A 25,415-nucleotide genomic window follows, 5' to 3' on the forward strand; every position below is an offset into this window, starting at 1 on the left:
AGACTCCTCATGAGGTGCAGTACGAGCAATATGCCGGGTTCCCCTTGCAGTAATTATTCTTCATTTGCTGACTCGATGTTGTTTTTTTGGATTGCTATTAACAATGACAGCTGAGTTACCCACATCATCTCCAAGCCTACCCTTTCCGAACCTCGCCCCTTCCTCACCTGAGTGCTCATTCCCCGTGTCCTTGGGAGACGGTGGGGACACTACCTGCAACCACACTACCATCCACTTCAGATGACCCGTAGGTCATTTGGTTGGGAGGAAAATTAGCACAAAGTTGGAAATACCATTGCCTGGGGTTTGGGAGCACCATGCGCACACATCCAGCCTCAGCTTTAGAACACTGACTGATATGACCTGCAAACAGCAGATAGTGCAGACGGTAGCCTGGCAGTGGGCAGGCTTTGTCTCGTTTGGATTCTGCAACTATGGTCTTCACTTCAACGTTACCCACTGCTGCTTAATGGTGGTAATTCACCCTTCAGATCCCAGTTGCTATGATGGGACACAGCCTCCTCAGTTCCTCAATGTGTTTTTTTACCACCACAGGGACATTTGCCACCTCCTAGTGATCTCCAACGGCTGTCACCGTGGTGGGGACACGCAGGGTGAGCAAGGAATGACAAGACTTGCTCGTGGCAGTGCCGGATGAATGAGTCTTGGGAGATAAAAAGCCCCATTGACCTGACACCCGTAAGAGACGGAGCAAGCGGTCAGGAGAGGAATGAAAGGAAAGAAAGGCCGAGAGTGGGGGACTGAGAGGAGAGCTAAAAGCCTGCTGTCCTCCCCAGGCAGCTGTGGGGACATCCAGGAGGCAGCCTGGCTGGGGGTTGGCCACTTCAAGGGGGTCAGCTAGGCACCCCCTGACCCAGCCAGATTCCCCCCCATGCCTGTCTTCGCTTCCTCCCCTCATTTCCAGCTCTGAGCTTTGTTCAGCAAGTGAAAGGGTTAAGTTTAATTTATACTGATTTCTATTTAATATCATTCTCTCCCCGTAGGAGCCGGCAGCTGTGAGCTGATTGTACTCTCTCATTATGCAGTCTGTATCACTAATGGCCTGTGACAAAGGCATGCCATCTTCCCGGCCTTACCCCCGAGAGCCAATTAAACACACATACTCCCTTCCTGTTTGCAGCGCATTACAATGAAATTAAACTGAATTTCAAAATCATTTTCTCCTAAAGACATCTCTTTGCAATAATTAATGCATGCTATTGCTTTGCATCTGAAATATTCATCAGGAGTGTTGACTCAAAAAAATTTTTAAAGCTGATTGCCCTGCACCCTGCACATCGCCTGATGATGCTCCAGTCCCAGCCTGCGGTACCCACCCGGGATGGGGACCCGTGGTGACACTGTTGGCAGGGCAGCTCCACGTCTGCTTCAGAATAACAATAATAATAAATCACAGCTTCTTTGAGAACCGTAAATAAATAAGATTACACAGGAGGCATCAGAAATCCAGCCTGATTCTTGACTCGATGCCACTGCTAACACAGAGTAAAAGAGGGGGACAGGAAAGCCAGAGCTGTGTGTGTGTTATTTGGCAGAAATGAGCTATTCTGCCCTTTTGCATTCAATAGATGAATTGGTGGTGGGCTCAGTGCAGGCAGGCAAACAAACTGCCTGTATCCACCCCGCAGCCCAGTCAGCTCCTGGATGGCAGTGGGGGCAGCTGAGATACCAGACCTGCCAACCCATTCGCGGCACCACCGCTCTGGCCCGCGGCTGCTTTATTATTTAATCTAAATTGCAGAACGGTGCCAGGGGACAGGAACCTCTGGCCGAGGAGGTCTCTGACTGCTCGCTGTGCCACACGCAGAGCAGAAGGCGTAATTCAAAGCACATCACTTATTCATGGCCTGTCACATCTATTTCATTTGGGAAAGGTCTTCAGCCTGGTATTCTCCTGAATTTGTTATCCCACATGATGGGCAGCATTAGCTGCAAGAGTCCTCCTCTGAGAACCTGCCGTCCAAGCCACAGCAGCTTCAGGTAGGGGCAATCCCAACAGCATCCGCTGCTAACATGGGATAAAGGGATCTTTTTTCTGCTTGCAAATATTTAATTAAACCTACCAAGGTGCATAGGGTGCCCACCTGCAATAGGTATTGTTACTATTAGGGTATTATCTTCGGGCAAAATTTGATTTGAAAAGCAAATACCAGAGGTGTTCCCATCCCTGGAAACAATATATATTTCGGAAACATTTCTTTTAGTTGAAAGGGAAAGGTAAATCCTAAGAAACCCAGAAAAAGAAGCATTTCCTTTGCCATTTCCATATTGTATCATATAAAAATAAAATGAGCCTTGGTTTCACATGAAAAGGTCTCTTTATTTGGAAGACTCAGACTTTTCACTTAAAAAAAAATATTTTGGCAATTTCAAAACCTCTTCCCGAACTGCTCTCACAATGCACCCACGGTGATTTTTTTCCCAGAAAGTTTAGCTTTCCATCAATTACTATTTTCTGATTGACAAATGACTGTTCTTTGAAATGCTCCCATGTCACCCTAGCAGCCAAGCTCACGATCCCACGGACACCCTGTACGGCTGTGCTGTCCATGCACATGGTTTCAACCCTATGCACCTTGTCTTTAAATACTCAGCCACAACCGGGAGAGCAAACTCCCCCGCAGAAAGCACACTGGCGCCAAGACGGATCCGGCGCCTCGGAGATTACAGGAGGTTTTCCACTGACGTAGTCCCTGTGTAAGTTAAGCTAAATCCCACCTGGCATTCAGGTGCTGAGGTTGCAAAGTTTCAGTCCCCAGAAAATGGTAACTACCAGCGTATTATGCTTACAAGCAAACACACTCCCAAACACACCCCATTACTTGGCTGATGAATTTTGGCCAAGGCACGTGAAACCCCTCCCTGAGCTCGGCATTTGGAAGCACATTACAGAACCATTTAGGTAGGAAAATACCTTTAATATCACTGAGTCCAACCATTAAGCCAGCACTGCCAACTTCACCACTAAAGCATGTCCCTAAGCACCACATCTACACGTCTTTTAAACACCTCCAGGGATGGTGACTTCAACCACTTCCCTGAGCAGCGGTCCAGCCTGCATCCCCAGCCAAGCTGTCACCTCCAATCTCTAACTTCCCTTCCCAGAAGCCAGGGAACCCCGGGAGCTGAACTAGAGCTCCTTCTCCCCCTCGCTACCCCCTGCCAGAGGCCACCGGAAGCCACCACGGTACCTGTTTTGAACCAGCCATCAGGTGTGAAGGCATCTTCTGTTTCTCTGGGTCTGTTCCAGTACTCGCGGAAGACAGAGGGTCCCCTCACGAGCAGCTCCCCTTCTTGCCCCTCCAGACCCGGCGTCACCTAGGACAAGCACAGAGTGAGTGCATCCTGGGGACCAGCAGTGAGCAGTCGTCCCTCTGTCACCTGTCCCCCAGCACCACAGCTGGCTCAGCAGGGTGGTGGGGGACAAGCAGGACCCACAGCATGTGCCCTCCCAGCTTCTACCAACCTCCACCACAGCCTGCCCACCCGCAGGACCTCCTTCCTTGAGTTGAAGCGCTTGCCTAAGTAAGTGCCTTCAATATTCAAAAGCACTGAAAATATACATTTGTGTTATTTAAACCAAGAACTGCCATCCTGGAACAGTCCAGTCCAGAAACCTTCCAGCCGCTGACAAAGGAAAGGAGTGGGGAGGAGAAGTCTTGCATGCACACAGCTGCTTGAGAAATACTTTTGGGAAAGGGATGGTCATTGCTGACCCCTGGATGATCTGATGCAGACCGGCTTCACAACAGCTCTCTGCACCCCGATTCCACTGCAGCACCTATCAGCCTCTGCCAGGCTCAGGTTCTCCCCGAGAAAACCATCCAGGAACACCCTCCCTGTTTCCATTTGCTGCCCTTGGAGCCTCAGCATGGTCTGGGAAGTGGGATGCTGGGGAGGTATCAGTACAAACAGTGTGTCGTGCTTTGCAATCTCCAGGCACCCCAATCAGGACACCCACCTGCTCACCCACCATCTCCCATCTCTTTTTGTTGAGACTGCCCTTCCTCACAGCAGCGGGTCTTGAGGGATGGATGAAAACAGGTCACAGAGGCTGCATCCTGAAAGACCCACACAGCCCTGACAACTCCATGTCCTGTTCCGAGTGCTGCTGTCCTTCGGGTCTGCGTATCTCGCAGTGGCAGCAGCAAGCTGAAAGGGTGAGCGGATGGCTCAGCCGTGGAAACAGCAGCTTTAGAGGACACTGGCCACCAGCTGCACCGCTCCGCACTTGCAGCAACCTGTCACTGTGCTGGCAGCAGTGAAATCTTGTCCTTCCCAGGGACAAGAAACACGGACCACTGGCCCACAGCAGCTGGGAGACTGAATCTTGGTCTGATGTTGAAGGCACCATCACCGCTCACCCTAGATGAACCAGATTTGTAGTATTCTCAGGGTGAGGACCGTCCTCCTGAGGATACAGACGCCGCGAGGCAGGGGAGGCGGGGGATGATGCGCCCCCTTGGCTGTGCCATGCTGCTCTCTGCTCTGTTGACAGATGTAAAACTTCGCTTTCCAAAACTGTCAATCTAACACTTATTTTTTCCTGAGGAGGTGGCAGGAAACACCATCTGATTTGTTCTCTGGGACACGTGGCCCCTTTCAGACTCACTGGAAGGCAACGGTTGTAGTGACAACTCGGTACCCTGCAAACCTGCAAACTATGGCAACAAAACAAATATCCTGCTGTTATGGAAACTGGGGAATCACAGGAAGGTCACAGACTTGACTGACATGGCACGGTATCTCATCCCCCCTGCATATACATGGCTCTGTAATTACAAGGATGCGGGCAGGCTAAGAGATGAGGCACTAGAGAAGCATGAATGTCGCACCGCTTGGGACTGTGTGAACCTAAAGTCCTTTGCAGGGGCAAAGCCAATGTGATAGAAGGTCACTGTGAGATGTGCTTGTACACACCACTCTGTCCCTGTGCAGAGAACATCCCAGTAATGGGAACTCCGAGTCACTGTGTACTTGGGCTGCTGCAAAACGGATGTGAATACATCTGGGACCCCAAAAGTCAGAAATGCCAGAAACACAGCCATGAGGGAAAGCAGTAGTAGCAGAACTGAAGCACCAGGCAGAATCCCAGCGCAGGGTAGGCTTCGTGTCTCCGTGCAGCCTTTGATGGAAACAAAGCTTCTCTGATAAAAAATGCTTAAAGTTGTTTTTTAATGCACAATTTTTGGTTTAAGACATTTCTTCCTGATGTCATGATCACCTAAATGCCTCTGTGTGTTCCAAAGCCCGGGCTCCTCCACTGCCTGGAAGATGTTGCAGGAAAAAAGACCCTTCAGGCTGATGACAGGAATTTAGCTAAATGCTGGCAAGGTGAGGATGGTGCTGGATGAGTCCTGCCCATGGGATGTGACAGAGGGACCCTGAGGAGCAAACTATCCACAAGCAAGACAGCACAGAGAAACCTGGGGTCCAGGGGAGCACAGGATCAAACCTCAGCAACTGCAGCACCAAAAGGGCAAGAGGCACAGACTTTGCGGTGAGCACGGCAGGGAGGCAGTGGGGATGCAGGGTGATGAGCTAGGCAGGGTTTCAGTGCTGTCACAGAGAGGCTGTGTTTAGTTTTACCCTGTAGCTATGCCTTACTCCCTTTCCTGCTGGTCCAGCCATGGCACCGTGAAACAAGCAACTTCCCTGAGCATCTTAGTGCCTCCAATGCTTCCAGTTCCATTTTTGCCCATTGAGTAACTCAGCCCTTACAAGCCTGCCAGTGACATCTCTCCTTCCCAGAGGCAACTCCATCCCGCTCAGCTCCTGGCAAGCCCCTCTGGACCCCATCCGCCCCATCTCAGCTAGAGACAATGGACTGTTGAAATTGCCCTCAGACTACAGACATTTTAATTACCAGCGTAAGCCTTTAGCTATCAGGCTGCCTCTAACTCTCCCTTAAGGGCTGGGGAGGGACCGGCAGAGGTAAGGGTGGCCAAGACCCGTGAACAGCTGCCTGAGCTTCATCTAAAGATCCCGCCAGATTTTGTTTTCTTCATGTCGACGCTGAATGCAAGAACAGGTGTAAATTTGGCTACTACAAATGCCTTCATTCCCATCCCACCCTGCTGAGCTCTGCCCTGCACAGGTGCCAGCCAGCAGTGCCAGGTACTGCCCCACCTGCACAACCCCCTCTGTGTCCCAGATCAGGGCAGCAGGGCTGCCCCAGGGACCAATCCTACACCGTGTTTACCTGTGTGCTGCAATGTCTTGTGTGAATCAAGCCTTGAACCAGCTCCAAATTTCTTGTCATATCAACTCAAATTTTGGCAGCGGCTCAACCCACATCTTATCTCGAGCAGGGCTCCTTGGCAGCAGGCACCTCCCTGTTGTGTAATTTAATGATGTTATGGCTGGCTTGCAAACAGTAAAACAGAAAGGCCGTGACGTTATCTTAATAGGATTTTGCTTGCTGAACTCTGAATGTCACTGGCACTGCTCCCCAGTGTAGCAGAGGGGACACAAACCACCCGAGTGCGAGCAGCTTCTGCTGCTTGCAAACAGCATAAATTAAAATTCAAGGTTCAAGGCATTTATCTCCTACAACCCCTTGCATCTGATCCCTGCTAAAATCCCACGTACCCAAAGCTAGCTGGCTGCTAACTCACTTTGAAAGCGAGTTTTTTGTGGCAGCAGCATGGCTGGTGTGTTTGTTTCCTTTCCCCATCAAATCTCAGTGGTACCCGTTGTTGATACACTGGATCAACATTGCAAGCGGCTGCTGAAAGCATCAGATTGCTAATTGCACAGATACCCTCCTCTCCCAGTGCCATATTTTAACGCACGTTTCAACTGCTTTAATGCATTTGAGCAACTTTAACACCCAGGCACAGCGTGGCCCTGAAGGTTGCTGCTTGATAGCTTTCTGCTGTAAAACTGATTTGGTGAGTTGAGCTGGGCCAGCCGGCATCCTAGATAAGATTACATTTTCCACGCATGAAAATAAAAGGTTGTAATAAATCCTTTGAAGGACTAAATCGGGGTGATTATAAAATGTATATTTTCCCTGCTTCCATTTTACCTCTTTATTAGGAGGAAGCGAGGGCGGTTTGTAAATAGCTGGGAATCCCCGCTTGGCAAGCGGCCCTGGGATTTGTTCAAAGTGGCCATTTGTTTTCTTGCGGTCTCTGATATACGCTGCCCCGCGCTCCTCCGGGAACTGCGGGAGAGGAGATTGTAATGGACTTTAATGGAATTAGGGGCTTTTATGGAGGCAGGCTCAGAGCGGCGTGTCTTTCGCTGGGAAGTGGAGGAAGCACTGCGGATTCCTAAGCAGAAACATGTGGAAGAGACAGAGGGAAAGCTGGAAGGCGAGGCTTGTACGGCGAGGTAATAACTTGTTATTGGGTTGACAGAACTGAGAGGATGGCAGACAAGCTTTTAGGGGAAAAAAAAAGACCAACAAAAACCTTCTTCAGGCTGCAAACAGAACGCTGAGAGTATGTTTTGGTGGGGCACGCTTCATTTCTACCAGACCTCTCCTCCCCGCTGCCCCCGCAAAAATAACAATCTGAACCTCTTTCCTGGGTGAATACCAAAGGCAGCAGATCAGAGCATCTTCTCTCAGGTGGGACCTTAAAGGGGCCTCACAACTCTTGCACCACAGAAGCACAAAGCGTTTGCAGAAGACCAGTTTGCCTGGGTGAGGTGAAGTGGAGCAAGGAGGGGGCAGTGCAAGGGAGGGTCTTCTGGGCCTGCAGATTTCGTATCATTTTCCTATAACTCTTCCCTACTTATGCTTATAACTTTATGTCCCCGATCCCTGTTCCACCACCCTACCCAGCCACAGTCCACTTTCCAACTCCTCTGCAGTCCTTGCTCCATAAAGAACCAGTTCTCCACAGCCAACCCCAGTCCTGCAGCTTCCAACACACTGGAACCAGAGTCTTTCACCACCACTGCAACCAGAGAAGGAGAGAACCGCCCTGGGCTCACGTGGGCTGGACACCATCACTGATGAAACCAAGAAAAGCAAAAGCATTTACATTCATAGGGAGAAAGGAGATGTTTCTGCAGCCCTGCCTCCTCTTCCACAGTCCTACTGCGCTGCTCAGCTTGGAAGTGCTTGGCGCTTTTCCCCACCTTGTAAATAAGTGATTACTGTCATCAAAATAATTAAGCAATGTAGGCTTCTAAGTGACTAATAGAAGACAATAATTTATATGTGAGGTTTATGGAAGTGATGGAACCCTTTTAGCAGTTCTCACAGAGTAGTAACTTTTTCCAGTTTTTGTTTCTTACAAAAGCACAGAAAATAATATAACGAAGCCTGAAGAACGGTCCCACCTCCCACCCCGCACCCTATGGAGCATGGATGCCCTGCCACGCTCAACACCACACTGCTGCAGAGGCTTACCTGCCACCAGCACTTCCAAACACGCTCCCTGTTCTTCACGACACCACTCTCATCCCTTCAAGACTCTGGTGGCCAGGAGAGTGCTGTGACACAGCAAATTCTCGCCACAATACGGCATCCAACAGCTCAGCCCCGACTGACCTGGAGAGAGCAAAGGAGCTCCAGGCTTTGTCCAGAATCTGGTTTTCCAGACCTGACGATCATGCAATGTCCAGGACTGGTGTGGTGGGTGACAAGGGAGATGAGGACATGCTCACCTGCCTCCTAAAAGGAAGCTGGCGACCAATAATCCACTTGACAGTGCCTTTTAATCACTGTCTCCCTGGGCCATATTTGAATGGATGTCCTAGAGGTGTGAGGCTTGCTAGAGCATTACCAAATTCCCAGGCAACCTGAACTCTTATGCACATTCATAATTAAAAATTCCCTGCTAAGTTGCATGGTTTTGTAAAAGCATTATCGTTCCTCTGAGCTCCGTGTCCTGCAGCATCCTGCAGAAGGCAAGCAGGAGGCAATTTAGACACAGAACAATTTTCCTCCTGCTGGAAAAAGGCAGATTTCTGCTCCTCGGGGACACAGTGCAGAGAAAGGGGAAAAAAAAATCAAAACAACCAAAAAACCCCAAGCCTAGACTGTAATCTATGAGGCCACATTTCACATCTGGTTTTGCAATGTTAACTTTTATAAAAGGGCTGGGAATAACATAATCAATTTACTTTTCATTTTGGAGGGTTATAAATTTAAAAGCAAGGCTGGTGCATAGTGGAGCTGAACACTGAAACTTATTTCCAGAAAACCCAACCCTCTACTTACAGCAAACATTGCTTCACTGGAAACAAAAGTGCCTGTATATATTTTTAGGCAATACTGCTTTTCAAAAGTTACCAGACTGATTAACTCCAGATGATCCCAAAAGAACCACAGAAAACAGCCCAAGTTTGGGTAAGGTCAGTCCTCCTTGTAGTGGTTCCGTGGACCTAAAACTTCTTGATCTATATTAACACTATAAATTAGACATGCAACACTATTCCAGAAACGTCAACAACTCTCCACGCTGCTGTTCTCATCCCTCTTTCTTGAAGGCTTCAGAAGATAATAAACGAGGTGAGATGTCAGCACATCTTCTCACTCCCTCAGCTCTCTTCATTACAGAAAGGCTCCTGACGTGCCCTCACAACGCCCTCTCCGATTTGGTGCTCGTGGGGCAGGCAGAGGACCAGACAAGAGTCCAATTAATGGCCCACCTTCTGTTTGTTTTTCACAAGCCTCACTTAAAAGTCAAGGTCAGGGAGGCTGTGATGTGCTTTGACTACAGACAATTGTGCTGCTCAAGAACCTCTAATTGCTTCCTCGTGCTAAACCATGTGATAGTGACCTCTGCCTCCTCCCTCTAGCTGGAAGCGTTCTGGGGCAGAAACTGTCCCTTTTTCTTCTAGTCTCTGCTTTTGCATTTCTACCACCGTGTCCAGGGCTCTTCAGCAGACATCTCCAATATGTGCTAGAGCAGTGACAGCCTCCATGACCTGATAGAGGTCCAACAAGCCTAAGACATGAGGAAGCAGGTTGTAAGTATGTGGGCGCATATCAGAAGGAATCGGGCGTCAGGTTGCAAAAATTGAGTACAAACCAGCACCAGGGACTGCGTGGACAAGAGATCTGCGTTCATCCCATGCCTCACAACACCAAACATGAACACCTCAGTTTCCAGGCTCTCCTGGCACAGGCAACAACCTGGTTTAGGCTGACGTTTGACCAAGACAGGAAAGGAACAAACCAGGGTGGCTGCCTGGGACAGTGAGAGAACGAGCTCCTTGGGACAGGTGGTCACATCCCCACCAGCATGTCCATACCTGTCCATTTTCAGGAATGCCAGTCATGGCAGGCACACGTCTATCTTTAGCCTTGGGCGCTAGACACAGGAGGAGAGCCAGGTACATTCACATCAGCTATTTCCAAATGCCTGGATGGATGAGACAGAGGTGACAACCACACAAGAAGTACCTGTGCAACAGCATCTCCAAGAGCAACCTGGCCCAGAGAGATGCCAAGCATCTAAATCCACGGTACCCATGCCCACCCGTGGGCAGCAGCCATGGGGGTGCCCAGACCTTGGAGGAAGCCTCCAAGACAGCCTTCTGGCAGCTCAGTGGTGACTGAGCACCTTGCCACTGGTTCTCAGCAGATCTGGGATGAACATGAGTGAGGTGGAGCCATTCTTCATCCCCTCCACAGGGGCACCAATGGCCAAGATCTCTGGCCTTAACAAAGGGTGATGGTGCCAGCTGCCCCCAGCGCCCGCAGCTCTGTGGAGGTGCTGGCAACCAGCAGCAAGCTGCTAGCAGATGGCAGAGACACAGGGGGCACGGGGAGGAGGGGCCAGGAGATGCTGGTGGCTTTTGGGAGGGATGGCCACAGCCGAGCCGGTTCCCATCCAGGACGACAGCTTGCATATGGATAAACAATGAGATAATTACAACCTTCGCGGGGGGAGAAAAGCCCATGGCTGCAGCGTCCTCCTGCTGCCAGCTCCTGCAACCCATACGTCCCGCACGGCTCCCTTTGCAGCCTCATCACGAGAAAATTACTCGCCATAAAAGCCCTGGCTAGAGCACTGCATTAGATACAGCTGTGAAACCATTTATCTATTGATAGACCCCTATTGTCAGGGACTGGGGTTTGGCTTTCGTGTGAGTGAGCAATTTGGAAAAGGGAAAAAAAGAATCCAACAAAAATGACAACCCAAAAAACCTAACAACCAACAAACAAACAAATAAAGGAGGAGAGAGACAATACGCGACAGCTCGCAGGGTTTCCAGGCCTCTGCCAGCTGGGAAGCTAAGCATATGAAATATGCATCGCACTGAACAAAGCAAACTGAAATCTTCAGCGCTGGAGAGCTGTAACCCTTTCCTGTGCGTGGGAGCCAGCCATGGGGAGAATAAGATCCTTGGGCTGCCAAAAAATTAAGGGGAAAAAGGACCAGGAGAGAAAGCATCTGGGGCCGTGAGTAAGGAAGAGTGCGGACAGCTTCCCCGCCACCAACAGCCAGGCTCTTTGGGTAAAGAGCCTGATCCTACAGGATCAGATGAGCTCAACAGGCAGCTGCTTAATGCAGGTTAAACATTTAGGAACTGCTTTGGATGTGAGCAGCTGTAGGAGCAATAGCTCGGATGGTTCACAGCAGGGAAAGCTGCTGCTGTCCCCTAACGTCCACTTCCACACCTTTGCTCCCCAGGGATGTATTGGAGAAGGAGCACTTCATGGAGCACTCAAAGGAGGGCGTCTCTCTAGGGGACCACGCTCTGCACCACCGCGCTCCTGTGCAGGGAGGAGGTGGGGACGCTGTGACAGATGGGAGTGCCACCTCCTGCCCACGCAGTCCCACCCCAGGTGGCCCTGTTCCACACCAGGCTGCACAGCATCCTCATCTGGGAATGGAACATGCAGTCCAGGGATGTCTTCAGCCTGGAGCACCTTGTTGTGGTGTTGGCAGTGATGGTGCAGCTTGAGACAGGGCACGGCCAACAGCTCTACTGCACATGGCTCCACGTCAGCTCAGGAAACCAGCTCACAGCCCAGTGCAGCAACAATGAGAAAGGAAGCAGCACAAGAGCCAGCTCGAAAACCTGAGCAAACAGGATGCAATGGAAAACAAGGCTCATGAGAGCTGCAAGGAGATCGGAGGACTGAAGCATGTGCATGAAAGGAATCCAGCACTCTAATCAAGGGACGGGAGAAAATGAAGGGAAGAACAGAGATACAGCAAACTTTCAGCTAAGTAGATTATTGATCTTCAGGGTGTGCCAGAAACCAGCTTTGCAAATTACAGCAGTCCCCTGCCACAAGCTCAGACAGTTACCGGATGGCAAAGCAGAAACATTTCCCACCTCCGTGCTCCATCCACATGCCTCATCATCGCCATGATGCCACTGAGCTCCTGTTTGCATCTCACTGCAGCGGGATGCACAAACATGTCCAAAGGGTGACAACATGAAAGCAAATGGCATGATCCCCCAGCATCTTAGGGGAGAGACAGTGTTAGATGGGAGAGACAGTGTTAGCAGGGACCAGACAGCTGAGGGTAAGTCTGTTGTCTTCTGTTGTCGAGAGGGAGCAGAAGGCAGAAACCTCAGCCCAACACTAGTGGGGAAGGCGGTGACCTTGTGAGGCTCCGTACAGTTAAGCAAATAATTTCCTTGGCAAAGGCAGGTGCTCTTTCCGCTTGCAGTCAGGAGGGTTTCTGCACAGCAGAGCCAAGGTGTGAACGCCTCACAGATTGCCCTGACAATGCGCCTAACCCCCGCCACAAAGATCACCTGCTCGCAGGAGCTGAGAGGCTGGTGAGAAGAGACAGCTTGGAGCCCAAATCCTACTGGGGTGCTCAGCGTCCCACCAGATCTGCTACTCCATCCTCATCCTTAGCCCTCTGTGCTGCTGGGCACGGCTGCCCGCCCAGCACAGCCACCCCCCAGCACGGCCCCGTGCCCCTGTCGCAGCCAGAACCAGCTCCAGCTTGGCAGTTTCATTATTATCTGTGCAGCGGCACAGATGTGCACCGCAATTTCCGTGTACGGCAAGAGGTCCCTGCCTGGAAAGTCGTAGAACTGAAGCAGACGGCAGGCACTCCCTGTGCAGGCCCGGCTGCCGGGAGGTGTTTATTTCCAGCAATCCTTTACAGGACATGGGGTAATTTTTCATAGTGTCAATGACAAACCAGGGAGAAATGCCCAGAGCAGGGATGGGGCTGCGGGTGTTTGTATCAAACCCAGGCAAGGCTGCATGCCTCCTGCCACTGCCCCCACCACCACTGTCCTCCCTCCACTGCGACCTCTCTGCCTTTGCCAGGTCCAAGCCTCAGATCTTCCAGCCCTCAACCAACACGCTGTAAGCCTCAGAGCCCTCCTGTGACGAAGGTGAGGAAGTATTTGTTTATCCCTCCACATAAGAGGCAAGGAAAAGGCCACGTCAGGGTTGTCTGGTAGTACAGGCAGAGAGGGTGACACCAACCAGGTCTTTTCATCCCAGGGACAGCCCCTCCACCATGGAGAAGATCATTTTAAACAAAGCCAGGCCTTTCCTTTAACTGGTGGAGTGTGATGAGCACTCGAACTGTCAGATCCTTGTTTTAAGTAAATTCCACTGATGTACTCCCTTCTGACATATATTATTAACCAAGCATGATGCACACAGCGCGCCAGCAGCAGCATCTCAGGGTAGGAACCGGCAGCAGGTGAGGCTTTCTGCCTGCTACCACAGGTGTGAAGCAGTTAAACTACAGCATCAGTAGCAGAAGAGGTGTGCCACCACGGCTGCCACCTGCCCACCAGCAGAGCCACGCGATGGAAAGGCACACTCCATACCCAGACCACCAAAAAAAAACCCAAACTCCTGACATCTCCATGTGTCCATCTGTGCCAAGACGCGCTGAGAGCAGTGAGTGTTTTTCCCACCTTGCCATGGCCCTTCTGACAGTCCCAGAGAGAGAGACAGCTGTTCCAGGTCTTCTCCTTTTGCCCACAGCAGTGACACTAAGCAAAGAGCAGCAAACCTTTTTGCTTTAATAAAAGCCACAAACCATGGCCAGAGTGGTCCCTCTCAGCTCTCTCCAGGTTCATTTCATGCATCCAAGGTGGGATCCAGAACCTTGTTATAGCACCAGAATGTAGAACAAAGTGCTGCAGCCTGACCACAACCCACAAGCAAGGTTGCCCGTGATCCCACTGCTCCTCTAGCTGCCAGCCCAGATAACGTGGAGATAAAAAAGAGGTTTTCTCGAGTTTTTCACCTATACCTACACCAGCAGCGTCTCTGAGCATACCCTGCCACTGACTGGAGGCTCCTTTCAAACTCTTGGCAGGTACATGGCTAGATGAGAAGATATTTCCCCAGAGGGACGAGTGAAGCCATGTATTTCAGGTTGGATCTCATGCCTGCCTATCTCCCACCCACACAGCACATGACAGCTGGCGTAATTTCTCTCGCACATACAGCATTCATCTACTCAGCTAAGCCCGCACATCACCTGGCTACTGATCTGACGGGGGTGACGTGACCTGCACCCACAATGAGGGTGCAAAGGAGATGTGGCAGCAATGCAGAGCCTGTTTGGCTGTTTCTATAGGGAGAGAAAGGGGCTGAGGCAGCAGGACACCCTGGACTCGGGCTGGCGCCTACTTCTGCAGTGGGGCACGCAGAGCACCCCAACAGGGGCCAGCTCACAGGGAAAGGAGCCCAACTGAAGCTGTGGATGCCCCTTTCCTGGAGGTGCTCAAAGCCAGGTTGGATGGGGCTTTGAGCAATTTGGTCCAGTGGGAGGTGTCCCTGCCCACAGCAGGGGGCTGGAACTGGATGGGCTTTGAGGTCCCTTCCAACCCAAACAACCTATGATTCTATGAACTGCTTTACGGTCAAGCGTATCCAACTTCTGAGCCACCAGAACTGCTGGTGCAGCTATCACTTGGCAATGGGAGCTCGTCATGGAGCTGGATAGTCATGGAAACCTGACAGGTTTTTCTCTGTGCTGTTCCAAATGAATGCAATCCCCCCTAGGCCACCAAGTCAGGCCCTTCCACTTGTCACTGCTAAAACCCTGATCAAACCCAGTGAAATAAACACTGGGTTTATTTCACTAGAAATAAAGACACCATTTCTAGATTTTCCAGCACTCATCCGCTCCTCCACACTATTCAGTGACTCATTACACCAGAGTAGGGTCCATTTGAATTCCCTTCTATGCCTTGTTCTTCCCTTCTGAAGTAGACCTTAACTTTTTATCCTGGCTTTCAAAGGCCAGGCACTGTTTAACCCATCATCCCACCTGGGGCATCAAAGCCTCAGCAGATACAACATCACCTTCTTATACCATAGTCCTTACACCACAGCTTTCACCTCCCACCCTCATGCAATGGAGTGTTCTTTCTTAGATGTTGCTCTTCTTTGCAGCAATGATAACACTTCTATTTTCCATAAGGTGTTATGACTATATTAAAAGCCATAAATGAATACAAGACAGAAAAAACTCTAAATAGCATCACTGAGTTCCTAGGAGTAAAAGCAGATACATCTTCGAGGTTTCAAAAGGCTGAGAAGGACAGAACTTTCCATAAGACAAAGTGAAGCAGCAGAGAACGTGGCTGAGCACTACCTGTGTGTTGCTTTCATCTCCCTGAGCATGGATGGTGTAGGAACGAGCACCGTCTTTCAAGGTCTCGGTGGCAATGCACACTTCCACCCCTGGAAGCGGAGTTCCCACAGAACCTGTGAAGGAAAACAAGACTGAAACAGTGGACAATAACAAAATCAAGGGGAAATAACAAAATCAAGGATGTGAAAGAGCAGCTGCTCATCTATCAATGGCATCTGCAACTGTGCTGGCGCTAAAGAACTTCCTAGCAGGGGATTACCCTTCAGAAAGGCTTCGATCACATTGTATGTCTGCATGCAAATGTCACTGCAGTGCAATTATTGTTTGCTGAGCAGGCAGTGTTGGAAATGCCTATGAAAATAAATGTGTCTCCAGCCCTGAACAGTCTTTCTTGGCCAGTCTTTGAAGACACCAGCACAGCTTCATAGTTCAGTACTGAAGCTGTCTTTAGGAAAAAAAAAAGCACCACGAAACCTACACAAAGCTGTGAAAAGAAAGAGCATAATGATTACTAGAGGGGCTCACTGTTTCTCTATAGCCTGGACCCGACAGAGAAAGCAAAGGCTTAACAGTGTAAGAATTGCAAGGGATTATCTCAGTTTAGGAGACATCAATACATTGTATATAAAACATCATAGGGGAAAAGCAGAGATCAAAACCACACCGTTCTTCCACAGGTTTCAATTTTCAAAGCCAGGGAATCTGACACTGTGTCACAAACAACTGCTATTAAGCTCCAAGTTGGTCCTGTGACCCAGAGCTTCCCAACCTGCAGCCTGTAGCATTCCCACCCCTTGGTTTAGCGCACGTTCTTGATGAGCATCTGGAAACACAGAAGAAAGGGCAGCTTTGTTCCTGCGACCTCTGTCTGATGGGGGGCCCCAGGCTTAGCAGCAACCAGGAATCGTGGGCATCTGCTGGCTCAGCAGGTTTTGCTCTGCATCTCAACAGCACGAGACAGCTCTCATTGCAAGATGATGCCCGTGACTTTCATTCCCTGCGAGTGAGCAACAGTGAGCACGTAAACCTGCACAGGGTAGAGAGGGATGTCAGCACAGAGCAACCTTCGGCTCAGGAAGACGGGACAGGTCAAGGCTTAAACTGGTAAGTCTATTCTTTATTTTAAGATGTGATTTTATTTCTATTCCCCTGGAGCATCTCCAGTTGGTGAGGCTTTCCAGCTCTGCTGGTCAGGCAGCAGGATCAGCCTGACACTGGAAAGTCCTTAGAGCAGGGTGCACAGGACCTGGAGCCCAGTGCAGTCTTCTCCTTGTTGTCCGGGTTCAAGTGGCATTTTCCTTATCCTACTCTCATTCTCCTGTTCAAGCCCTGGAGAACCAATACCTATGACATCATGCTTTTGGTCGCTACATTGGTCAGTTGCCATGGAAATTGATATGTCGTCGTAGCCCAGATTTATGGCATCCCTGCAGGATCAGCTAAGAGCAGATGGGCTATGAGGGAGTGAGATTTTATTGCAGCGAAACTACCCGAACAATTAGCAAATCTGGCAAGAAATAAACAGAAAGCGACGTGGCAGTTCCGGGATGTGTGTCTGTTCAGCTTGAAATTGCTTTCGGCATTCAGGTCAGCCAACACATGCAGCAAGGTTCTTCTCTTGCCACGAGCATTGCTTGGGCTGCTCTCATCTCACAGAGAGACATTGCCAGAAGTCAGAGACAGAGGACAGCAGCAGTGTAAGGACAGAGAAGCCAGGACAAGTTACCAGGAGAAGTGCCCTGAGGTACCACATAGAGGCATTTATGTACTTTAAACAGTCTGGTACCTGCCAAGGCAGATTCCAGGAGGATTCAGAAAGCAAGTTATAAGTCACAGAAAACACACCAAATGTTTGCAGGCTGAGCTTGCTGAAGCCACCTTCTAGACTTACATGGGAACATTTTCTCCAGTACGAAAAATGCCTTGTGCTAACAGACTCCATCCTTCCTGAGAGATGTGGCAAGGGATGACAGGCAGGCACTGCAAAGTCAGTCTTGCAAAGCTCAGACAGGGAGCCGTAACCATTGCAATGAACTGCTACAGGCTCTCACAGATTTGCCATCTCTGGAAGCTTTCAAATCAAGGTCAGATGGATGCCTTCCTAGAAGATGTTTCTTCCCTGTACATAAGCTACTGGCCTCCATGCAGAAATACAAGCGACTGATTCATGGGCAGGAGAACTACATGGTTAGCACCCACTTCTAGTCTCAGTCTTTGAGAACGAAACACCAAAGATCAGCTCACTGCTGTCAAACAAATCTGAAGACATAGAGAAGGCAACGTGTTTCCACACAGTGTTTCAGATCACCATCACAAAAGATTTCCTATGTGGCTAAAGTAAAATCAACATATAAAACGAGTCCCCTGTGGGGAGCTGTTTCCTTATATTCAGTTTGGAAAAGGCTTTCTGATACTTGGGAAAAATGACAAACTTGGAAATCAATAAAAGCTGAAAATGCTCATAACATTGATTAGAGCTATAAGAATCTGACAGTATTAATAACATTTGTGCAAAACAATGAGTAGGGTTTCTTAGGCCCACCTGCCGCATCAAGATGCACACCATGCAGGCTCCAAGCAAAAGGTTGAGCCTGTTCCCAAAGGCACAGCACTGGAGGTCCTGATCACTCCCGAGACCACGATCGGGGTTGGTCAGAAGGGGGTCGACACTCAGCCCCGACTTTCTTTTGTCCCCAGACACAATCCCAAGTGGAAAATAGGGAGAAATCCCTGCTCCTTCCTCTCTTGCTCCCTCCCTGTTCTCTCCAATTTGCAGGTTCTTGAATGTTAAGAAATGCTGGCAACATGCCCGTGGTGTCAGCTCAGCCGGCATCAGCCAGGCTGCAATCAGGAAAGAGTGACACTATTATTCTTCCACCGGTTCTCCTCTGTTTAAAAAAGTTGTCAGCTCTTCCCAGATAAATTTAATTGGCCCTGCGGTCTGTGTCCTTCGGTATCTGGGGACCTCGATGCTGTTATGCGCGGTGGTGTCCTGGGAGAATTGAAACAGGCCAACGATAAGGCACTCAACGATCTCACTGTCAACAATACATGGAGTCCCCGCTGTAGGAGCTATTAGCCGCCTCTGATCTAAACCTCCAATTAAAGTGGTGATTAGGCCCAGTGAGGCATTCTCTGTCCATGAATTATTCATCTCCCTTCACAGTAACAGCACCAGGGGGATTAGAATGAGAGCTGGTGAAAACAGAGGCATTTTAAGCAGGGTTTTAACCATATACAAGCAAACATTTATCTTTCAAATCTTTCATCTTTTCTTCTTTGGAAAATTAGACCCCCCTTCATCTCTGCCCCTTCAGACCTGTGCTGGAGGGTGGAGAGTGGTGCCACACTGCCAGAGACACCGGTGGTGAAACAGACTCAGTTCTTCCCCAGCTACACCAAGCAGGTGGAAGCAGGTGAAGGAAGCCCCAGAACCTCTCCTCAAAGACAGAAGCTCATGAAGCAACAGTGAAAGACATATGCTGCTCCTGCTCCAAGAGAAATCCCCTGGCAAGTATGAGGTTCCCCAGACTCATCCACAAGGTGAAATGACACGCTTGCAGCACTCCTTTTTCAAAATACAGTTAATTATTCCTTTGGCTAGCACCCAGGTCTGGGGTCACCACTGCCTAGCATCTGTTCCTGAAACACCAGTGTCATCTGAGGTCTTTTCTCTGGACACTTCACTGCTCCTCCCGCGCAGCCTCCATTCCCAGCCCATCACCACATGTCCCAGTTGACTCTCTCACAATGGATGCTCTCTGGTACCTGGTGACCTTACATCTCAGCCTCTAGTGGGGTGCTATATCAAAAGCTTTTTCACAGCTCCAGTAAATTATGCCTCAGTTTCACTCATCTGCTTCTCAAATGACACTTACTGAAATAAATTAATCAAGCCTATTCAATTATAGCCTTCTTTCTGTAAGATCTCTGGCTCATCCATGCCTTTGTGAGATGCTTCTCTCCCCTCCTGGGGCTGCCGCGAGCCCCTGGACAGTGGCTGGAGTGACAGCCAGCCAGCCTTGATCGCCAATCCCTCTGCTTGTAGCTGTAAGGGAGGATTTGTCCCCAGCGCCCCTGCAGACCACTGGGACCCTGCCCTGGCTCTGTTCAGGAGCACAGCCACCCAGCTCTAGAGTGTGAGCTGTCCTTCCAGGTGCCAATATCTGTCTTGCCCACGTTATTTGCAGTCTTACTTCCTTTCTCCTTTTGTCTCCTGGGAAAATTCTAGTGCCTCCACTCATTTCCCCTTCCTAAAGACAAATGAAAAGCAAATATAACCAGGCCACAGGGGCATTCAAACTGCACCATAACCCTGCAGCATGGGGCTCACACACAGCCAGATCTTGTGTGCGTGGGAATCTTGTTTCCCTGCCTGCTTCCCTCTCCTGCCTGCAGGGACAGAGGCTCCAGAGGAAGGGAAGACTGGCTGAGGTGCGGGAATGATAGCTACTCTGCAAAAGTAAACCAGACCTTGTATTTTGCGCTGCCCCTGAGCTGTTCTCATGCTGAGGAACCAGTATCAGGGAGTGGTGGCTTCTCCTCTCCCTGTGCGATCCCTGCAGGGGCGCTGAGTTGGGACTGGGATGCTGTGGGATGCCACGACACCCAGACTCCAGTCCCCAAAGACACTGGAGACCAAGATGATGCATATGGTGCCATGCATGCACAGACAGCATGTGGGGAGGAGAAGGTGGCATAGTGGTGGGCTGGGTTGCTCGGCAGACAGATGGCCACGTTTTTAACCAAAGGGAGGATGGGGGCATTTTATATTTTTAATGTTTCAGATCAATTTATTTCTAGGTTACATAAACTACAGATATTGAGAGGAGTCACAAAGTGTAGCTAAGAGAAGTGAGGGAAGACAAGGAGAGAACAGAACCAGAGTGTACGATGAGGTGTGACAATTTCTAATTCCTGAGAAGTCAAGAAACTTGCACTAAAATAAGAGTGAGCAGACATCCTATTTTAAATGTTCAGTACCCATCAGTTGGACATGAACTGCTGTGCGGAGGAGAATCCTGTGTCAATGCCACACATGAATACAACTTCACAGAGCAGGAGCTGAAGATGCAGTCCCATTACCATCCTTGAACTTGGACATAATAAAGCATTGATATGGACTCTGCCTTCTGGACAGAACCAGCCTGACTGGTCAGGTCAATGTACACTACTGCGAGCTCTGCACACACAGCTCTGCCAGTCCACTATGGCTCAAGATCCCAGAGAAACCCACAGCCACTTCCCACACAGCCATGCCCCCTCCTGGCTTCCCAATGCCATTTCTCCTCCCAGCTTCTTTCTTCCTACCACAGCCTGCTCCTCAATCACGACAAATAGCGATTAGATGCATACTCTCTGTGATGAGAAAACCCAAGAGCGCTTCACAGCCAAATGCCTCCAAACAGTGTGCACCCTCTAGAGACTCCTACCTGGGATACGGACTCCATGCAAAGGGTTAGAAAGCGCCATCCCAATCTCAGTCATCCCATACCTCTCCAGCAACGTGTGCCCAGTGATGCTCTTCCACTTCTCCAGGACAGGCACAGGCAGGGCTGCTGAGCCTGAAACCATTAACCTGCACAAGGAAACGTCATATAAGAAAACATCCCAGATCACCTTTGCTCCAGGGAATCTGCAGTCTAACATGTGGTTGCATAAAGCCTGCTCCTACATAAAACTTTAAGACAGAAGCCCCAAAAGCCTTTTAACTGTGACCAAGGATCTTTCTCACAGATAGAAGATTCTCTGTCTGATATGGGTTTTAAGTGAAGGTGGGATGGCCTTCTAAAAGAGATACTGCAGTACAATCTTGGGTTGCAGGACAAAGTCCTGAGTTTTTTATATGTAGGGTAACACACGTAACAAGCATGCAGACCCCTTCTGGCTCTACCCTGCAAGAGTGGCTCATAATTAAATAAAATCACCCTGGTTCTTGACAAAGATTCACTAAAGCACAACGATCAGCACTGCAAAGAGGTGATGCTAAAAAGGATAATTTGGCAGACCCACCATGGAGACAGACAGCCACCAGAAGCCTCTGCCCAGAGGGAGACCACTCACCTACCTGATGTTCTCTTGGCAAAAGGCACGCACGAAATCCTGGACTTGAGGCTGAAAAAAATGCTTGTCATAATACTCTACCAGCTTGGCATAAATAGTGGGCACTGCCATAAAGACACTGATACGGGGAGCTTGAGAGCTTAGGAGCTTCTTCCAAACCTAGAAAGGAAGGGAATACACACATATAAAAATACACCTCAATATAAAGTGCAGAGGCAAGCGATCACCCGTGCTGTTAAGCTAATTCCTCAGCACCTTTGAAGGAATTGACAAGTGAGGGCTCTGCAAACACTTCACAGGGCAGTGGGCCCCACCACTGGCTCCTCTGTATGACGCAAAGGGAAACTGAGGTGCAGGAGTGCAACAGGCTTGTCCAAAGTAAAGCCACCTGGGCTGGCCATAAACAGTCAAACCTCTGCTATCTAAGGCTTCTGGAAAGTACAAACAACAGGAAATCTGTTGCATGCTCCTCATCCACATCCAGAACAACAGCTCTCAGCCTTCATCATGGCCCTTTACTGCCCAAAGCACAATATTAAACTCTCATCCCCCCAGTGGATCACCATGTTGCTTTCACTCTCTATCAGCACAACATGAATGAAATGGCATTTTTTAGTACCACCATGCTACAGCCAAGAAATTGCTCCTGAAGACATAAGCTTGCAGCAGAATCAGTAAATTCCCTTTTTACATACAGCTCTTCAGAGGCTACACAAAGCCACCAGCTTTTCAAAGTACGGGAGCTCTCCTTTGGAAAGACACCAAGTCACATCCAAAGAACACAATACACAGGTAGGAGCCCACAGACTTGAACCTTTGAGGGAGAAATGCTTTTAAGATGGATGGCAGGGCTGGGAAGAGAGATATCAAGCACTTGAACCGCAAGTGAGACTCCACTGCATTGGGAATGGTGGTCTTCTGTTGAGCTGGCAGAGACACATGCTCCAGTGAGCTCAGATTAGCCATCAGAAACCGCAGGTAAAACAGCTGCAGTCAGGAGGGCAGCTTCATCAACCGATCTCTTCCCAAGAGGAATGGTCCCTGCAGAGCCAATGTTCTTCTGCTGCAACACCCGCTAACCTGTGGGAACTACAAAGCAGGGGAAATCCCAGGAGCCAGCTCTGCTGGGGAGGATCAAGACCAGTTACTGCCTTGGCTGAGCAGCTCCACATGCGAGCAGTTAGCAATGGGTAGGAGCCATAAATACAGCAACCGGGCCCATTCCTCCCACACCTTGCCACTCTTCTCCCAAAGTAAGCTCTTCCCAAGACATGAATGATCCAAAGCTATCAATAAATAAAAGACCACGGCCACCTCTTTCTTTTCGCTCCAGTCCTTGCCCCGTTGTTGACAAATGTATTTCCTAACAGCTCCTGACAATGCATGCTGCCTCTCCCCTCCCTGCATGTGCACACTCAGCTGCACACAGGCGCGTGTGATGGCGAGAAAAAGCAGGAATTGATTGAAGGTGAACAAGTGATTCTCCTTCATGCTGTCACTCTGCCCCCTTCCCCTCCATCCTGCTTGCTCGGGTTCCATTTCATTACTTTCTACTTCGCTGCGCTGGTGCCGCCTTCCCCTGTGTCTCTCACTCCACTGCTTCAGAACAATCAGCTCCTAAAAAAAAACCCGCCGCCACCATGTTGTTATTCTTAATAGAGCAGGACACACCCAACAAAGGCACCATCCTACCAAACAGAAGGGAATTCACACTGCCTCCCAGCCCAGAGATGGTCCTCTATGGGGTGAGTCAAATGGACAAGGTGGAAAAACCCCTGGATCCCTCAGGAGCTGGAACATGAGCGCTGCGAGATCCCCTTGGCATCAGGGAAAGCAGAGGAGGAACATGTCTTGCCCAGACCTGGGGGTGACATGCCTGGAGAGAGAATATAGCACTCTGTGTTGGAGAAACATGGCCTCAGCTGTGCCTCACCAACGCAGTGCGGCTCAGAGCTGGGGAGCAGCGCTCGGTGCTGGCAGCAGAGCAGGAGCAGACAGCGGGGCTCTCGCTGCAAGCAGCTACCAATGCGACATGGAGGAATGGCTGGGACCTGCTGGAGGTGGCAGTGGGCTTGCAGAAACCCTACCTACCAGGTGATCCCCTAAACCAAGCCAGAATAGGCAAAATTGCATTTAGAAGGATCTAACCCCTACAATACTCCCCCCAGCCTCTTTCTCCAAAGATCTTTTTAGCCCTCAATATCTTTCCCACTGGAGGTAGCAGGATGGAGAAGGATCTCTCCAAGGTTAGGGGCTGAATGCATGGACCTCTTCTCCTCAGCCTGGTGCTCCTGAGAGCTGTTGCCTTGGACAGGGAGAGATATGTGATGGTAAGCAGGGATAAGGCCTGTTCAGAAAGAACTAAAAGGAGACAGATGCTCAGGCTGCTCAGTCCTTGCTGTATGATTTTTTCTTTAGCCTTCCCAAGTCCAAAGCAGCTGTAGGGAGTGCAGCCAGACTTCCAGTCTGGCCACGCAGCACAGTTATTTTCACATGGACTTAGATTTGCAAAAAAACCCCAAACCATTACTCCAAAACCCAGCAGATCTCTCTTGCACCTCAGTCACCTGTCCTCGCATACCTGCTAAACTCCTGCCCTAGATAAAATCCTCCCTACTGCCACTCCAGCCAAGGGAGCAGCGTTTTTCTATGTCAGTCCAACTCACCCCAGCAACAGTCCCTTTCCTGAAGATAAGCAGCTGCTTTTGGATTTGTGCCACCAGCTGCTGGAGTGATCTGCTGACAGCCAAAGATCTCCACCTGCTCTGCTCCTGCTCAGCCAAATCTGGATCCTACCCATGCATTTTAACGGCACTAAGCGCCGGGCCGTGGTACAAAGCTGGCAGCCCCAAGCCTTCCCCAGACCCTGAGCTGTCCGGAGGGCTTGTCACTGCCCAGCCAGCTGTAACCACTATTTCTGTTTTATAACTATAACTTCACGGTTTGAGAGAAGGATCTGGGAAAGTCTCGTTACCTCCAACTAATCAATCAATCCCAGAGCTTGGACAGGCTCGTAGCAAGAGGCCAACTTTGCCCTCCTCGGTGCACGGCATTCTCCAACGCTGTCAGGCTTAGAGCAGCACAATCAATCTCCCCCTCTCTGTTATCCCATGTGTCACCGTCACCACATCAATTACCTGTGGACACGGTATCGGCAACCCATCATTTCATTTCATTTTGCTCACCTGACACCTCAGCACTCCAAGTGCTTTTAGAAAGCCATGGATTCTGGAGGCAAACACAGCACTGTGTGCTGGGGCTGCTGGAGTTTGCACCAAGTGCTTACTGCACACAAGTGAATCAGCAGTCTTCCAAAGGAATATGTTCAGGAGATGGACCAAGATTCTTTTTAAGAAAAGTAAGGGCTAAAGCAAAAAAGTTCCTAATTGCAAGAAAGCAAGAGTGAGAACAGCTTCCTGTCAGGAGTAACGGCAGTGAAAGCCCAGGGCAGGCTTACAGGACGGGGCTGCCTGAGCCAGCAAACAAATGGAAGACCTTCTGTTCCCAAGAGCCTTCCCATCAGTCTGACATTCCTGATTTTCTTCCCCTCCCACTCCACAAAAGCATATCTGAGCAATTCCATGGACTGGCCAGTGGGATTTTGCCATCAGTAAATGAAAAAAAAAAAAAAAAAGGAGAGAATTATATCAGTGGGTACAAAACAACAGACATCGCTGTAAGATTTTTCCCACATATTTCTTCCGGCACACAGATGGCACGATGGTGAATGAGGACATGCAAGCTGCTCCAAGAGGTGGTCCTTCCATACAGCAACCTTCCCAGACAGCCTGCAGATCTGTTAAGATCACCTGAAGCAAGAAA

General features: G+C 49.8%; 1 protein-coding gene across 5 annotated transcripts in view; it reads right to left on the reverse strand.

Moving 5' to 3' along the window:
• ACSF3 (acyl-CoA synthetase family member 3) overlaps positions 1-25,415 on the reverse strand; it is a 65,235-nt gene that overhangs the window by 27,371 nt on the left and 12,449 nt on the right. For all 5 annotated transcript variants that reach the window (XM_054078536.1, XM_054078537.1, XM_009563173.2 and 2 more), the window contains 4 exons: positions 21,598-21,752; positions 20,963-21,108; positions 15,531-15,643; positions 3,213-3,339 (listed from right to left, as the gene is read on the reverse strand). In XM_054078536.1, coding sequence (XP_053934511.1) covers positions 3,213-3,339; positions 15,531-15,643; positions 20,963-21,108; positions 21,598-21,752 — 541 coding nt within the window. The remainder of the gene's footprint in view (positions 1-3,212; positions 3,340-15,530; positions 15,644-20,962; positions 21,109-21,597; positions 21,753-25,415) is intronic.

The sequence above is a fragment of the Cuculus canorus genome, chromosome 13, assembly GCF_017976375.1.
Source record: "Cuculus canorus isolate bCucCan1 chromosome 13, bCucCan1.pri, whole genome shotgun sequence".
NCBI lineage: Eukaryota > Metazoa > Chordata > Aves > Cuculiformes > Cuculidae > Cuculus > Cuculus canorus.